General features: G+C 35.2%; 1 protein-coding gene across 1 annotated transcript; it reads left to right on the forward strand.

Annotated features, from left to right (window-relative positions):
• Positions 1-5079: 5079 nt before the first annotated feature.
• On the forward strand, positions 5080-7805 carry LOC114743099 (uncharacterized). The gene is made up of 4 exons (XM_028931293.1): positions 5080-6898; positions 7100-7217; positions 7317-7501; positions 7594-7805. The coding sequence occupies exons 1-4, from the start codon at positions 5080-5082 to the stop codon at positions 7803-7805; spliced, it is 2334 nt and encodes a 777-aa protein (XP_028787126.1).
• The last annotated feature ends 10990 nt before the right edge of the window (positions 7806-18795 follow it).

Here is an 18795-nt window from a genome sequence, read left to right on the forward strand (position 1 = left end):
TACTTGTATGCATAGACAAAAAGGTGACTGCGAAGCAATGAAGTAAGAAGAGGAAGACAACAAAAGATGGTTTTCCAAATTTGGTCATATCAAACTTATCAAATCTTGCACAACCAGCAACTGACACACACACATCATTTTATACTTCTCCATTTCCGAATCAAGTCAAGTCGTCCTAACAAGACGTGGAACATATTTGTTCTTACATATAAATAACCATGTTTTTTGGCTGCAATTTTTTTTTTTTAGTCAAGTCTGCTGGGGTATAAAATAACCCAAAATCTATGTTAATGTATGAGAAGAAGCTTCGTCTCTTACTTTCCTTTCGTGTTGAACAATTTCACTTATTGGACGACATTTTCATTGCATTATTTAATACATTGTTCCTTCAATTTTGCATTTCCTTTTTTTTTTCTTTTTATATTTTGGTGAGACTTATTTCTTTCTTCATTACTGGACATTTACAGTTTTGTGCATATAGAAATTCTACCATCTATAAAATGCGTCATTATAATTTACATGGAATGAAACCACCATGCATGAAATCTGAATGAACTTAGCGACAAAGCTTTGATTTTCGCTTCGTCATGGGGGAGCCGATGAAAAGTCCGTACATAAATATTCTTTTTAACGTCTCATTATTCCTTGATTAAATTATAACAACCCAAGAAAGAAAAATAAAAAAATAAAGATAAAATAAAATATGAATACATTGAAAAGTAAATAAAGTTATATATAATATAATATAATAATTAAATTTAAAAGTTTTAGAAATTATCTTATGAAATTATCAAGATGTCCATCGTATAAATTATATCCGACAGATTTCTCCGGTTGTTCCCCCCCCAAAAAAAAAACTCTTCATTTTTCCCAAAGTATATGACTACATTTTATTATAAAGTATAATTAATTTTCATTTTCTGGAGATGAAAATTTTGCTAAAATTATTTCTGAGGTTTAATAATTATTAATATCTTTAGATGTTCTTTTTTATGGATTTTGATGTCGTAATATATTTAAACAACAGAAAAATAACACTGAGATCCCATGAAAGATAAAATACTATAAAATGGTCCTTTCAAATCTACTAATTGCATTAGAGTCACAAAGGGACTTGAGTGCATTAATGAAAATGTTGAGTTGATACATATGCCCCTGTTAAAAGACACTGTTGTAGAATTGATTTTCCATGGCTTCTTCTTTGTGTTCCTCCATGAGAAGAGAAGCTTGCTACAAAGGAAGCAAAGTTGTGGAGCATCTTGTCCATCATAATTAGTCAAGTTGAAGCACTTTCTATCTTCATCGTCATAGCCGATTTTGAGGTTCGAAACATTATTTCTTCTCATCTCCTAAAAAATTGTGGTTTGCATATTGGGTTTGTAGAAAATTGCTCTGCCCTTTAGTTGTTGAAAAGCTTTCATTTTTTATCTGCTATGAACAAGGAAAGCAATGCAAAGATTAGTTTTTGGTTTGATGTGTGCTGATGATTTAGGTTGAAGTTTCATTGTTGGTCGAAAGGGTGATTATTGGTGCTATGTTTTTGCATATATTTTAGGTGGATTGATGGTGGGTCTGCTTTGTTTGGGAATAGTTTAGTGGGAATGAATGAAAAGGATGAAGGATAGTGTGGGTAGAAACTCGTACTGCGAAATGGGAGAATATGTTGTCAATTTAGGCAGCGGTAATTGTCAATACAACTGCTTAACATGTTAGTCATAATTGTCTCGTATAGGTTTATATTAAAAGTAGCAAGTACATGCAGAAAGCATCTATGTTGTTTTTTTATATAGGGGGAATTGTAAATAATGAAGAAGACTATGCATTATGGAAGAGCAAGATGTGTAAGTTTAGTTTGAACAAATGTTTTTTTTATTATCATTTGTTGCTGTGTAAATTATTGATAAAGTACTGCTAAATTGTTAATATTTACCCTATAACTTGTTATTTGTTGCAAGATGGATCAATTATTAGGAAGTGCAAATGGATTATCTATATCTCCTCCTACCTTTTATTACGAGACTAGAGAGTTACCATCAATGTCATGTGCTGTTAAAATGATGCCAATGCCTAGACCTCAAATGAATTCTATAAAATGGAAGTGCATATCCCAAAAGTTTTTATTCAAATCTATGAAGAATAATCAACAAAAGATCATTGTGACGTGCAACTGAATTACACTCAAGCATATAGGGCTAGTTTGATATTGGATACATACAACCCCTATGTTTTTTGGATGGGTTATGAAATTGGTCTAATTTCATTTATATGAAGTTGTAAATGAAAGTTGACTGTAAACTAATATGTTGGATTCTGATATGTAATCAATTGTCATTATCTACACCCTACATTGTCAATACAGATGTTGTCACATGTTACTTGTACCACTATCATTTGTCAATTTATCTGCTAATATAAGTTTTAAAAAAAAGTGATTTCAAGTTACATAATGTCATATAATATTGTCAATTCCTTTGCACTAATACATTTAGGGTGTAATGTGATATACCATCATTATTAAAAGTTAATTGTCATTGATTTGAAATTATAAAATCACTTGTCATTAATTAAGCCTTTACTTGTCAATGGTGGCCGCGTGAGTTGTCAATATTTGCAGTTTGACTTGTCAATTGTGATAGTAGGACCTGTCAATTATGACACTATCATTAACTATACCTTAACTTGTTAATGGTAATAGCTTAACTTGCCAATGATGTATTGTCCCTTTTCAACTCATATAAATCTGCTTAAGTTTTGAAATATGTCATTCAATTAACATAAATTTGAGAAATATATTCTAGTTATAACATGTTATATAATATGATATAATGTTTATATTTTTGATTAAATATGATTTAGGATGAAGGAGCAAATTTATCCACTATAATATTGAAAAAGAGCATTAGACATCATAATAAAATGTGGAGAGCAAAATTACTCATAATGATTCAAAAAGGGTTCTAAAATACCATTGCCATTAAAATGAATAACGTTGACCATTCAGAAAAATATCTATGACTAAAAATGGTGATGTGGAGGCAAATATGGCAGAATAATATCTGAGTTGGACAAAAAATATAACAACTGTGAAAATTCTTCCTCCCCCGATTGTCGCCTTTCCTAATTCCCAATTCCCACTACTAGACCATTATCGTCATCATCAACTCCTTCCATTTTGTCATCCTCCTCCCACTAGAAACATTAATCAAACCAAGAAAACCCAAAAAAATCATACACAATCTAGATCTTAAGCATCCTTACCATGAGAGTAAATCATCAACATCAAGCACAATATAATCCAATCGGGGAAACAATCATTCTAAATAATATCAAGCACCCATAGCCAATCTTTCAAAGACCCACAACTATCATGAGAACGAAAAAATCAAAGACTCATATGAGATGTGAAATCAAAGATGACTTGATGCCATAGGAGAGGAAGAAGAACAACGAGATCTGTGAAATGGTCTGCAGAAATCAAAGACGTATATTTGAGAAATCGTGGGCTTCAGGCTATTCGATCAAAGAGAACGTAGCAAAAGGTGGCAGTATCGACAGTGAGCTAGGAAATAAAAGATGTAAGCAAGGTTTTAAGAACCGGACCGGACCGGACGGTCCGACCGTCGCCCAGTCCACACAATGGCTCAGACAGAGGGTTTGGGCCGCCTGAGTGGTTAATCCGTTTTGGACCGCCTTTTATCCGCCGTTGGGCCAGAAGCCGTTGTTGGGCCGGAAGCCGTTCCGGATTTGTAAAAACCGGACGGGCTGAAGTATCATCATAATAAAAAAAAGAGGCCCAAAAACTGCCAAAAGTCCATATATTACATTACAAAAAATAATTTTTTAAAAAAACGACCCCTGTTTTTGACTTTTTGCTTGGCACTTTCGGCTTTTCTGTCGAACGCGAGAGTGGCGGGACCGACTTTGTGAGTTTGAGTACCCTAGGTCCCCACCGTGCTCCGTCTTCCTCCGTCGTCCTCCACCGTGCTCCATTGTACTCTGTTCATACGCACCATCGTCCACCAGCATTCACGATCAGGTTATTTTTGATTTAGCGTCCGCACGTTCTCGCTTTGAAGGAGCTGGAAAAACCCAAGTCAGAGAAGTGGAGGCTTAAAGGCAGAGGTGATCATAAATCTGAAGTCATCACAGTTCAAATCTCTTGGATTCTAAACAGGTAAATCATTCTCTGCTCATTGGATTCTAAACAGCTTTGTATCGGTAATCGGCTGTTTCAAATTTCAATGAACCTATGCTCTGTTTATTTTGCCAAAACCAGAGCCGACTACTAGTAGTACTGATGGAGAAGATAGCATTTGATGCTTATATATATATATATATTGAATAAGCTGTAAGCCTGTAACTATTTGATTTTGACCGATGTATAAGCTTATATATATGTGTGTTGAGTGAGCTCTGAGCTGTGACCGAGGAATCCATGGTAGGATCCATTTTTCTTCGCAGCGAGCTGACCAACTTGTGTTTACTTCAGCTACATCGTGATCTGTCTCCTAAATATGCGTTTAATCCAAGTTGAATGTACTGAAGAATATGATAAAACAATTCAGAAGCCTGTAACTGTCATATACATATATATGTTTCCATTTGCATGTAACCAGGAGGATTTTGTTGAGTTTGGAATGAAGTTAGAAAGAAATATAAAAATAAACCGTGGGACCTAGCTATGTGCATAGAGTCAAAGAGACAGGGACTTAATATTTTAGTTATCCATTCGAATATGGGGCCGTAGGGGATCTAATGATGATTGATTATTTATTCTTTAACTTAAAGAAGCTTGATCTTGATGCCTTGATGATGCCTGATGGGTTATATTTATTTAAAGAAGGCTAGTGGGTAAGTGGGGCCGTGGGGGATCTAATTTGACCAAAAAAAAACTAAGTATTACTTATAGTCCTATATGATCCATAAATTATAATTATATTTCCATGAACTATAATTAATTGTTTAAATAATTGAGTGCTTAAATTCAAAATCCTTTTCTTAATTAACATGCTCTCTAGATATGTTTACTAGTTATAATTAATTGATACTATTATGTATTTGTATTGTAGAAATTAGAAGATGTCATCCCAACCACAAGAAGTATCTGGTAATGCTCCATCTACACAATCTGTGAGATCGAAGGCTGATCCTGCATGGGAACATTGTGTTCAAGTAGCTAGCAAAAACTCAAGTGGCAAACCTCGCTTGAGATGTTTGTATTGTGCAAAGGAATTTGGAGGTGGAGGGATACATAGAATGAAACAGCATCTTGCGGGAATAAAAGGAGATATAATAAGTTGTAAAAAAGTTCCGGGTGATGTTCGCTTTCGGTTGGGAGAAAATTTGAAAGAAATTGAAGAGAAGAAAGGTAAGAAACAAGATATATATAAGGAGGACAATCCCTATGGTCCTAGTGTCACACCATTTGAAGGGGATGCTCCAAATTTGCAAGAGGTTCCTCCGACACAGATTCAAACTCCTACTCCAACTTCTTCTCAGCAAAATATTCAAACTTCTGCCTTAAGACCATCTCAAGCTATGAAAAGAAAGCCATCTGCACCAATAGACAAATTCTTTGCCCCAAGGACAAGTCCAAGTGCACAACCGGGAATTAGAAGTGCGTTTGCAGGTAAGGAAGCTGTGCATAGAGCAGACTTAGCTATGGCTAGGTGGCTCTATGATTGTTGTATTCCAATTAATGCTGTTAATTCTCCTTACTTCCAGCCTATGATAGATGCTATTGCAGCTATTGGACCTGGTTATAAAGGGCCATCTTATCATGCTTTTAGAACCAAATTACTACAAGATATGAAAAAGGAGGTTCAATTGTTAGTTGATGAGTGTAGAGGCTTTTGGGCAGAAGCTGGTTGCACAATAATGGCTGATGGTTGGCAAGATCAAAGAAATAGGCAATTGATTAATTTTCTTGTTTACTGTCCTAGAGGGATTGTGTTCATTAAGTCTGTTGATGCCTTAGATATTGTGAAGGATGCCCAAACTCTTTGTAACTTATTCTTGGAAATGGTTACATTTGTTGGTGTGGATAATGTGGTTCATTTGGTAACTGATAATGCAGCTAATTATAAAGCTGCTGGGAGGTTATTAACTGACAAGCATCCTTCTATATATTGGTCTCCATGTGCTGCCCATTGCTTAAATTTAATTTTAGCAGACATTAGTAGAATGGCTCTTGTTACTAGTTTGGCATCAAGAGCTTCAAAGGTTTCAAAATTCATTTACAATCATGCATTTTTGCTTGCCTGGCTGAGAAAAAGAGAAGGTTGGAAAGAAATCATCCATCCAGGACCTACACGGTTTGCTACCACATTTATTGCATTAAAAAGTCTTCTTGATCACAAGCATGATTTAAAAGCCCTAGTAACTAGCAAGGCATTTTTAGATTCTAGATACTATAGAGATCAGAGAGCCAAAGATGTTACATTGATTATATTAGATAACAAGTTTTGGAATGATTGTAAGATTATTGTTGAAGTTGTGAAACCACTTGTTCGGTTGTTGAGAATAGTTGATTCTGATGATAGGCCTTCGCTTGGATATATCTATGAGGGTATGTATAGGGCAAGGAAAGCTATCAAGAGTACTTTCATGAACAAAAAAACTTTATACAAGCCTTATACAAGAATTATTAAGAGAAGGTGGGATACACAACTTCGTCAAGATCTTCACACAGCAGCTTATGTCTTAAATCCTGCTTTTCTTTATGACCAGGCTAACTTTTCTCAAAAGCCAGAGGTTATGAATGAATATCTTACAGTTATAAATAGAAAAATAGCTTCCAATAAGACCAAGTTCTTGCAAGAAGGCACACAGTACCAAAATAGAAGTGGTAGCTTTAGTCATCCTTTGGCCCTTGAATATGCAAAATCAATGCGACCTGGTAAAGTTTTATATTTTAATGTTTGATGATAGTTTGATGAGTCATGATTCTTGATTCTTAGGTATTAAGCCTGTGACTTAATCATTTGATGATGTTTTATTTTTGATATAACAGATGAATGGTGGTGATTTTTTGGAGGTAGCTGTCCAAATGTGAAAAAGTTGGCCATTCAATTGTTAAGCCAAATTGCATCTTCATCAGGCTGTGAAAGGAATTGGAGTGTCTTTGAAAGAATACACTCTAAGAAAAGGAACAGGTTGGAGCATAAAGGGCTGAATGATCTTGTCTTTGTTCATTACAATTTTCGTTTGAGGAATAGGTATATTTTTCCAACTTTTAGACTCTACTTGAATTTATATTTTCCAAACAATTAATTAAATTAATGCTAATACTATGTTATTGTCATTTGTTTTTTTAGAGTTGTTAACAAGAACAAAACTTTTGATCCTATTGATTATGAAAGTATTGATAAGATTGAATACTGGATAACTGAAGAAGTTGATTCTCCTCCACTTTCAACATTTCGTACTGATGAGATTGAAGAAGACATCATTTATGATGATACAACACTACCAATGCCAAAAGTTTTCATCAATGAAGAAGGTTAGATGTTTTCTAATCTTTCTATTTTTTTAATTTATATTTTACATTTGACTAATTTCAATAATTTGATTGTTGCAAACTATTTTATAAAGATAATTATGAAGAGAGAGGCAATGAGGCTCAAGTTGAGGATGGATGCTTTGACATTAGAGTTGGAGCAGGTGTTGATTTGGGATCATGTTCTCAACAAGACATTGATAGTCACAGTGCAGAGGCTGCAGACCCAGATGCTTTTTTGGAGACTCATGCTTGGCTTAATCAAGATCCTCCAATATTTGACAAGTCATCAAGTCATTTGTCTTAGTGCATTATATTGAGTACTTAGGAGTCATGTAGTGTTAGATTGTTAAGGACTTAAGGAATTTTATTTTGTTAAAACATATATAGTAAACATAATTTTACTATAAATTATGCTAATTATATTTATCATATTATATATATACTATATAACTATTTTTAATTTAATTATTATCTTACCGGTCCGACCGAATGGTCTAACCGTTTCAACCGTTTGAACCATGACCCGCTGCTCTTTCCGGCTCGACTTCCGATCCGGCTTTTAAAACATTAGATGTAAGAGAGAGAGGAAGAAAGAGAAAACTGGTGATATTCTTCACAAAAGAGTTGGAAAATGTCATCCTAGGTGGGCTGACTGAGGGATTTGTTGAGATTGCAACAGAAGATGATGGTGCCGGTGTTCATGGCTTCCAGATTCCGATGACCATATGTATGTCCAACTTTCAGGAAAGGAAAAGTTCAAGAAGAGAGGTAAGGAGAGAGAGAAATGAAAAGAAAAAGGGAGGGTGTCTGACAACGTGTAAAAATGCAAGAAGTGAGTAGAGGGAGAGAGGGAGTGGAGTCCACGATACTGATGCCTCTAAGCGACCACATAGTGCTTTGGTAGAGATTGGATAAGAGTGAGAAATTGAGTTGACCAAGATGAAAGATTACATGGCAAAATATTTGACACATACAAACTTAGTGGGACCCAATGAGGAAAAAAAGAAGTGACAGACGTTAAGGGTTCTTAACAAGAAGGATATTTTTGTTTTGTTTTAAAAAGTTGATAGGTTTTTTTGCTCCTAATATTTTATTATGTTGCCTAGTACTCCTTTTTAATATTTCAATAGGTAAATTTGTCCCTTCACCCTATAATTTAATTGCAAATCTAAAATTAATAATTATTTTAGTTGCCAATGTTCCCTATATCAATTGCTAACAGCTGCACCCTAAGTTGTTAATAATAGCTCTATCACTTATTAATTTTCCTATTGATATGTCATTTTGAAAAGTATTTTGCCTTTTTTTTAAATAATCAAATAATATGAAAATAGGTCATGTATGAGTATGAAACTAAATAATAATATTATGCCACTCATCAACTTTCTTTATATAAAATATTTTATTGAGCATTGGAGCATCACTTGTCACTGAAGATACTAAAAATTGTCAAGAGAGGCATCTTAAATTGTTAACACAATCTAATCAGCTATTTTTTTTCATTCCAACATTTAACTAATTAGATATTAGGTATACCATTTACAACAATAAGTGACATAAATAATAAATCTCTCTCTCTCTCTCTCTCTATTTTTTGCTCTAACTTTTGCGTAGTAGCACAGACAATATACTTTGTCACAATGCAAGTTGCTCCTATGAGGAACAAGCCACCATATGTACTTTCAAACAATTGATCAATCATGCAGTAAATGACAAGTTATAGTGAAGATATTGACAATTTAACAATAATTTGGTAACAACCTACATGGCAACAAATGATAATAAAAGCATTTGTTTAAACTAAACTTACATATCTTTTTCCTCCGTAGCACATATAATCTTCTCCATTATTTACAAACTTCCCCCTATATGAAAAAAGAACACGAAGAAAATAGATGTTGTCTGCATGTGCTTGCCACCTTTAATATAAACCTACACAAGATAGTTATGATTAACAAGTTAACGGCCATATTGACAACTATTGAGATCTAAATTGACAACACATTCTCCCATTTCACAATAAGAATTTCTACCACACCACTCTTCATCCTTTTCATCTGTTCCCACTAAACCATGCCTAAACAAATCAAATCTACCATCAAGCCACCCAAAATATACCCAAAAACAAAGCACTCATAATCACTCTACCGACCCACAATAAAATCCCAACTTAAATCACCAACACACACCAAACCAAAAACTAATCTTTGCATTGCTTTCCTTATTCATAGTAGATGAAAAATGAAATCTTTTCAACAAATAAAAGGTAGATCAATTTTCTACAAACTCAATCTGCCAACCACAATTTTTTAGGAGTTGAGAGGAAATAAAGTTTCAAACCTTGAAATTGGCTATGATGATGAAGACAGAAGGTGCTTCTACTTAACTAATTATGATGGGGAGGATGCTCTACAATTTTGCTTCCTTTGTACCAAGCTTCTCTTTCTCATGGAGGAACTCAAGGAAGAAGCCATGAGAAATCAATTCTGCAATGTTGTTTGTCTTCTAGCAGGGGCATATGTGTCAAGTCACCTTCATTAATGCACTCAAGTCCCTTTGGGATTCTAATGCAATTAGCAGGTTTGAAGAGACCTTTTTGTAGTATATTATCTTCCATGGCACCTCATTGTCATTTTCCCTTAAACAGTCTCAATGTTTTAAATTTTTTTTTTATAACTCAATGTTAACTATAAAGATATCATATTTAATTTGTTTTTGTTACTTTTTGTATTTACAAAAATAGCCAAAGTCTTCAAAACTAACCAGTCTTATGTCTTTTTTGTTATGGATTTTTCTTTTTACTGTGTGTTTATCTTTCTAGCCCTTTTATTTTCATGATTTTGAATCAAATTGATGATTATGTTTAATTGACCTGTGGAGGCGAGTAGACTTTTGTCATGATTCAATTCATATATACAAGCCTGACTTAGGAGTGGCACGTGAAAGGCATATACATGTGAAGATTACTTTTTCTTTTTCTTTTTAAAATAAATAATGATGGTATCACACATAATTATAATTTGTTGGGATTTTATTTCATTTTCTCACTGGATTTTCTTAATACCTTACTCCTTAAAATTCAATTTTGAGAAGCTAAATTTAAAGCACTTTTCCTAATATCTTACTGAAATAGAAAGAAGTCTGAAGAAAAACAAAGGAGAAAAGTGAAACTAAAAAAAATTAGAATGATTATGAAGCTTAAAAAGATTGGTTGCAAACAACAAGTCCATATGATTAATTTTAATTATGATTCATTTTTTCTTTAATAAAAAGTTTAATTCTAAGATGGAAATTGTGTCATTTTACCTTAAACATGAGGTCTCAAGTTTAAATATGTAAATAAAAAGATAACAAATTTTAGAAAAATAGACTCAATTCTATTTTACCTTTTGCCTATTATGTTGAAGCTTTTCATGCCATTATTTGTAAAACATGCAAAGAATGTTGATAGTTTGAAGAAGGGGGCTGCTGAACAAAACACGTTTTAATGCATCGTCTGTAAAATGGTGACAACTATAAGAATGCTTTAATGGTCATACTATTTGTAATTTGTAAATAACACGATTTATTTATTACTGTAGAAAAATGGTCCAGTCTACCCTTGGTAGAGTGGACCCAAACCTATTAAGCTTGGGGTTCTAGTGACAATAAAAAGAAATACGGGTCCTTGGTTGTGATTTTTCCCTCATGTTTTTTGAATTGCATAGTGTGGGGGGAACGATTATTGGAACCGTGGATAAGTGAAGGTAGTTAGGACATGAGAAAACTACCGTACATATATTTCCCCTTCCCTCCTTCAGTTCATTATAATCAGTCTGGCTTTTCCTTCTTCTCTAGCATATTTGTTGTGAAAATACAGTCTAACTCCATTACCGTGATTAGACATCCGTGTGTGGCTATGTGAATTTGAGATCATTTGACACTTCAGGTATGCCCAAATTCATCAGTGGTATTAGAGCATTTATTTTTCCGCTGCCTTATCTAGCCGCAGAACCATTGTTTTCTTTTCATTTTCACTGCTGCGTTTGTTTTTCTGAGTAATCATCTGGTTATGCGATTTGCTTCAATCAATTATACAAATCCTCCATTTTATTTTTGGTATGATAGTTCTTGTGTCTTATATTCGTGATTAGACATGTTGGGTTGATTCTCTACCTCCATGAAAATCGTTTCACACATTCATCATTTAGGGCTGTTGATTTTTCATTTTTTGAGTTTGCTTAAAATCAATTTTTTAGGCTCCAAAACCTATCTCATTGTGTAGAGGATGAGAAAACAAAGAAAACAATATAAAATGCGTGAAAAACAAACACCTTTTCCCGGCCAAGATATGAAGGAGAGAAGTTTTTGGGTCCGTCGGACCCGACCTGTTGCTCTAGCCAGGTCAAGTTGACCCAGCTAGAGGTAGAAGACAGTGCACAGTGATCAAAACGGCATTGTTTTGATCACTACAAAAAAAAAAAGGGTGGAGGGAACCGGTTGGGCCAAAGCTGGACCGAGCCCAACCAGTCACCGATCCGAATCCATTATATATTTTTTTGAAAAATTTTAATTAAAAAAAAAGGATCCCTAGGTTTGCCCACTGGATCGGGTTGGTCTGAGTCCAACCTGGTCCAGTGCCCTAAAAAAAGGGTTTAATTATTTTTAAAGAAAAAAAGTTTTTTGCCCCAGAACTGCCACGTGGGGCGTCCCGCCACATGGCATACCCCTTAGACACGAGGACACCACCACCTGAGACGTGGTGGCGCGTGGAGGCCGCTGGAACGGACATGTGGCTGGAGTCTGGCTTCATAGTGGCGAGTGTATTCAGCCCGAGTGGGCTGAAATTTTTTGATTTTTCACAGAATTTATTCTTCTAGGGGCGCATGTAGGCATGTGGGAGCTCTATTTGGGTGCGGTTTCTCTTTAAAAATCCCTAAAATCAAGATCTTCATTTTGATATATAATTTGATAATTTTTGAGACAATTAAAGATCTATTTGCAAGTATTTCAGTGTGCTTTTTGGTATTTTTTATTGGGATAAAAATTCCAGAGTATTCAAAATAATTTATATTATTTTGTTCTAGGTGAAAATGAAGCAAGAGGCTTTTAGTAGCACTAAAAATATAAAAGATGGTTCATTGGAGGAATAGGTGAACGTACCCCTCTCAGGGTATATTCGCCGCGGCGAAGTTTTACTTCGCCGCAACGTACCGGGAGTTCCAGGTAGGCTTTGTGTTTCGGGCAGGTTTGGCTGCGGCGAAGTTATAGGGACGCCGCGGTAAAGTTGTTCAGGTGAGCGAGGCTTCCCTTTCAGGAAGGTTTCGCTGCGGCGAAGGTAAGGGCATGCCGCAGAGAAGATTTTTCTGGGCGAGCGAGAGTTTCCTCTTGGGAAGCTTTCGCCGCGGTAAAGTCGGGTTTTCAGGCGAGTAATCCCTCTCGGGATTAGTTCACCGCGGCGAAAGGTTGCGAATCTATATAGTCGCGGGAGGGGTTCAGTGTGCGAAAATTAGAAAATCTGAAGGAGGAGAGAGGAGCTCTACTAGGGTTTCGAATTTCTGGCTTGGAGGGGGCATTTCTAAGGATCCATTACCTCAAGTAAGTGATTTTAACCTCTAATCTACTTTCTCTCTTGGAATTTCTAAGGATTTTTGGTGGAACCCTAGGATTTTCTAGGTTGTGATGGAATTGAAGTTTTTGACCGATTGTTTTGAGTTAAATTGATTGCTTTGGGTTAATCTAAGTATTTAGTCGGTGTAGTTTTCTTAGATTTAAAGAATCTTGAGTTTTGAAACTAGGGTTTATGGAAATGGGAGATTTGGGATTAAGGATGACAATGTAGAGGTTGATTCTGAGTTTTGTGATTTGGGTTATGTTAAGGAGGGTTAAATTGGATGTTTAATCGGTTTAGATTGTTGTTAGAACCTCAATTGTTCAAATGGGATGTTTGGGTGTTGAATTCTTATAGTGGGTCCTTGAGGTTTGAATCCTAAATTGATATTTAGAGAGGAATTAAGGTTTTAATGAACTTTTGTGACTTTAGAGTGTTGTTTTGGATGGTTATACCCTTTGAGTTGGGTAGAGTGTTGGTTGGAGCTAGGAATTTTGTGTCCCCAAATGTTGTTTTGGCCACATTATTAGTTTGAAAGCTAATACATGATAGTTGTGTGTTTGTGTGCTTGTGTAGACCGATTGTGAGTCTTGTTGGTGCACGGGGCCACATTGTTGGTTGTTATTCCTTGCTCAGGCGAGAGGTAACCACTTTCCAATCCTTAGTACTTGCTTCTGTGGTATTGTGAGTATATTTATGTTTTGTGCTCCAAGTAGTAATTATGTTCAAATTATATGTTGTATATAAAAAGGAAAACCGTCTTGTGGGGTTTCGATTGATGATGAATGAATCTTGAAATTGTGAAGGATATGCCACTGAATGAAGTTACTTATGAAATGGTCAATTACTATTTGATTATGGTTTGAGCATGATGCATGAATTGGGAATTGGTGAGAGTTTTTGATAGTTACTACCACGTGATAAGGCCTCCATTAGTGCATGATGGATGGCTCAATACGTCCCCCATAGTGAGGGATAGGCCTTTTGGCTCCCTACATCCCCCAGAGTGAGGGATAGGCCTTCTTGGGCTCCTTACGTCCCCCATAGTGAGGGATAGGCCGGGTTCGGCTTCTGAAAATCCCCCAAAGTGAGGGATATGGTTGATGGGAATTGCATCGTTTCACTCGCATGAATTGTTGTGGCTACCTTGTTATCATATCACTTGTGAACTGCCCCACTTGACACTTCACGAGCACCTATTTAGTAGTACCTAGTATTGGAAAGGTTGGTTACTGGGACGTTTGTCTCACCCCGTGGTTTATAATGTTTTCAGCTGAAGGTTCTAGGCGTGCGCTTTCGGGAAGAGACACAGAGGCTTGAGCTTGGTTAGCTTTAGGCCTCTAGCCTTTGTTTATGTATGGATAGTTGTATATTGCCACAGTTAGGGTCTCTTGAGATATTTTGATTGTTGATCTTATTGTAAATTGGAGAATATGTTATCTCCTCGTTTTAGTTGGCCGGAGGCCATTTCTATTGTGTTATGAAACTTTGTTACATGGTTGAAAACTAATTGGATGGGCTGCTTTTGATGTATGTTGTTACTCGGGCCAGAGGCTCGGAGGCCCAATGGATTATGAATGAATGATTTTAGTTGCATGCAACGGAGTTTGGATTTGACCCGAGTTTGAAAGTCAATTTCTAAAAATATGCAAATTTCTTTCTACTATGGTAGTTCATTTTGACAGATTTCCTTTTCTACCATAGTAGTGATTTTATGATGAGTTATAATGTTTGGTGGGTTAAGGGCTTTTACAATAAGCATGGGAAGTTGGGTCTTAGAGGAAAGAAATGTATCTTTATAAGGTACTCTGAACAAGCAAAGGGATATGTTTTCATAGGTGAAAACGAAGATGGAATGGTGACTGAAATAGAATCAAGAGATGTAACATTCATTGAGACTGAATTTCCTAATAGAGGAGATGTTGACCATACTGTTTCTCTTTACAAGACATAGAAACAAGACAGTGCAGAACAAATTGACAAATCAGAATCATCTAGGTTTGTCAATCTGAGTGGGAGCCAAGAAAGGTCAACACCGAGACCTAAGCGAAGAAAGAAAGATAAGCAAATAGCTCTCGTCAGAAAGAGTAACAGGAAAAGTGTTCGCAAAAGATGCTTTCAAATAGAAGGCGAATCTTTCTTAGTTACTTCAGAAGGGGATGATGAGCCCTATTCTATACGAGAAGCCTTGTTAAGTCCTTCTAAGGAGGAATGGATGAATGCGATGGAAGAAGAAATGAACTCAATGAAAAAGAACCAAGTTTGGGTGATAGTTGATCTTCCAAAAAGGCGTAAAGCCATTGGGAACAAGTGGGTTCTCAAGATTAAAAGAAAAGTGGATGGATCAATTGACAAATACAAGGCTCGATTAGTGGCAAAGGGGTATACACAACAGGAAGGCATAGATTATGAAGATACATTCTCACTTGTGCGTTTCAACTCTATTAGACTTATTCTGGCAATAGTAAACAGTTTAGACCTGGAATTACATCAGATGGATGTAAAAACCATATTCTTGAATCGTGATCTAGATAAAGAAATCTATATGGAGCAACCATTAGGTTTCATTGAAAAAGGAAAGGAGAGCAAAGTCTGTAAGCTCAAAAGGTCCATTTATGGATTGAAACAATCATCCAGACAGTGGTATTTGAGGTTTCACAAAGCAATAACCTCATATGACTTCCAAATGATAGAGTAAGACCACTACATCTACATTAAGCGGTTTGAGGGTAATTTTGTCATATTATCCTTATACGTAGACGATATACTATTAGCTAGAAATAGTCTAGATTCGGCGATGGCTATTAAAGAATAGCTTTCGTCGAATTTTGAAATAAAGATATCGGTGAAGCAAAGTATATACTTGGAGTTAAGATCCAAAAAAATCACTCAAAATGAATCCTCTCTCTTTAACAATAGAATTACATCAATAAGATTCTTGAGCGATTCAACATAAAAGACTACAATCCCATGAGTACCCCGGTTGCTACTGGAGTGGTCTTGAGTCCTGATGTCACACCCTAATAATTTTATTCTAATTGATGAATGATTTGTGACTAACTAAGGCCAAATAGTATAGTAGACTGGTAGAGGATCCAGGCTATGAGGAAAAATCAGGATAGGGACATAACGGTCATTTTTGAAAAGATCGGTCAAGAAAGGGCAGTATTGGAAATAATGTCCAAAATTCCTGAAAATTCCCAGAAAATCATGAAAAATAGAAAGGAGGATACAGAATAATGTTTGAGACTTAGAAGATGAATATAAGATTAAAAATAGTTTATCAGGGAATTATTTGTAATTATTGGAATTTTTGGTTAATTAAGGAAAATTAGCCAATTTCCATTATCTAAAAATATATAGAGGCCTCAAAAATTCAAGGAAAAATAGGGATAAATTATGTGACATATTATCCTAATTTATAAAATTATTTCCCACCTTTGGGTGTACAGAGGTTAGCTTAAAGAATATTTATTACCGAATTATTATCGGTAGAATAGCGATTTTTGACAGAATAAAATTTAGAAAATTATAGAGGGAGGTAAAACTTGAGAAAAATCATGGATTACCCTTGGAATGAGGGGAATTTAATGAGGTGTTGAAATTGAAATTTTGTGACAGTAAATTGGATAGGATTGTTGGAAAATCGGACCGGAAATACATGAATAATCAGTGGATTGCACTGATTATTGGATGAGTCATTTTTTTCCCAATATTAAGAGCAATATTTTGGCCAAAAATAGAGGGGGAGGACAAAGTTGGGATTTTCCAAATTGTTCAAGGGCATAAATGGAAATAAGAGACAAAACAATAAAATAATATTTTATTCCCACATGAAAATCACATGGTGATTAGGTGTCCATCCATGTGTCAACTTCTTATGGTGTGTGCCCTAAGATTTGTCCATGTGTAAAGTAGAAAAAAATGGACGGCCGAGATCGCATCTTTTTCCCGAAGGGCATTTTTGGCATTTTGAAATATTAAAGCCTATAAATACCCCCCTTCTATGAAGAATTCGGCCAAGGTGGTTTGCATGAGAGGGAATGTTGTGTTCTTCATTTCTAGGAGAGAGAAAGGAAGAAAGAAGAGAGAGAAAGGGAGAAAGCAAGGTTAGACACCTCTAATCGCCGATTAAGAGCTAATTAAGGTATGTTTACCTCCCTAAGTGTTAATTATTTTTAGTTAATTATTTATTTGAGGAAGATTAGGATTAGTTACCTTGATTAATTATGGTTTAGTGATAGCTAAGATTAATCATGTTATTTGATTAAAGATTAGTAAGTAATTAAGGTTAGCTACCCTAATTAATTAGTGATTAGTTATGCTAATTGAAGGATGATTAATTATGATTAATCATGTTGATTAAGGAATGATTAAAGCTTAATCATATTGATTAGAGAATGATTAATGATTAATCATGTTGATTAAGGATTGATTAAAGCAAAATCATATTGATTAGAGAATGATTAATGATTAATCATGTTGATTAAGGAATGATTAATGGTTAATCATGTTGAGTAGAGAATGATTAATGGTTAATCCATAAGGGATTAGTGACTTAATCTTAGAAGATTATGTTGTACTAATGACTATGTGACTTGAGGACCTTAATTAAATATTGGATTAAGGATTAAGGGTTAGTGATTAACCAAGAAAGCATGATTAATCATGGATTAAGGAAGAATTCCAAGACCTTAATTGAGGATTAAGGCTTGGTTAAACCAAGGTCAAAGGTTTAGGAAAGGTATACATAAATTATAAATTGAAAGGCACAAGGGTAGCATTATATTGAGAAAGAATGGTATAGTGGATATGGAATTTACCATACCCTTACTGTATGGTTGATAGGCAATTTTTCTGGAAACTTAAGAGGATATCAAGCAAGGGAACAAGGAGGAAACGTTAAGCGTGGAACTGAGGTAGCGTGAACTGCAATTATTTTGTTGATCTGCATTTGGTGTTTCTACTATGTGTGTTTATGTGCCATGAGAATGTTTATGTACAGATGATGTGAACTCCTTGCAATGTATGCCTTGGCTCTTGCATGATTGAGTTTTGACCAGAATGATTATATGCTCCATGATATGATGACATGGATACAGAATGATTATGGCATGGCATAAAGACTAGCAATGTTATTTTACTACATGTAGCATGACATCTTATGCATGTTGACTTGATGGTTGTATGTTCAATGCTACTGGGATTTCTATGAAATCGCATTCCTCCTATAACATGATATCCTAGGTGCTACTACTGCTAAGGAGAAGGGAAAGGAAATAATCATGGCTTGAGGAAGTTATGAATTATGTATTGTATTATACGGTTTTGAACCTTTCTCTTTCAAGCCATGTAAGCATACTCTGATCATGAACACATGATATGATAACCTTTTTGAATGTATATTAATGATAGAGTAGCTTTATATGTGATTATGGTATGATTATAGTGAAAAACGAAATGCTGTTAGAATCAGTGAAAAAGGGGATAAAAATGGTCTAGATTTGACCAAACTTTGACCAACGAAGACCCTGGTCAAATGGTTGACTTTTTCCCTGAAATTTGGCATGCAAATAGATCTTATTTTTCCCTTTAAAATGAGTGGTGAAGCATCACAATCGGAGCTCTGTGTAAGAAGTTATGCCTTTCCGAAGTTAGGAAAAAATCCTGGAAAATAGAAAAATGACCAAATGAACAGTACTTT

Source organism: Neltuma alba, unplaced genomic scaffold (genome assembly GCF_004799145.2).
Source record: "Neltuma alba isolate B1F8T4 unplaced genomic scaffold, ASM479914v2 tig00000628_pilon, whole genome shotgun sequence".
Classification (NCBI taxonomy): Eukaryota; Viridiplantae; Streptophyta; class Magnoliopsida; order Fabales; family Fabaceae; genus Neltuma; species Neltuma alba.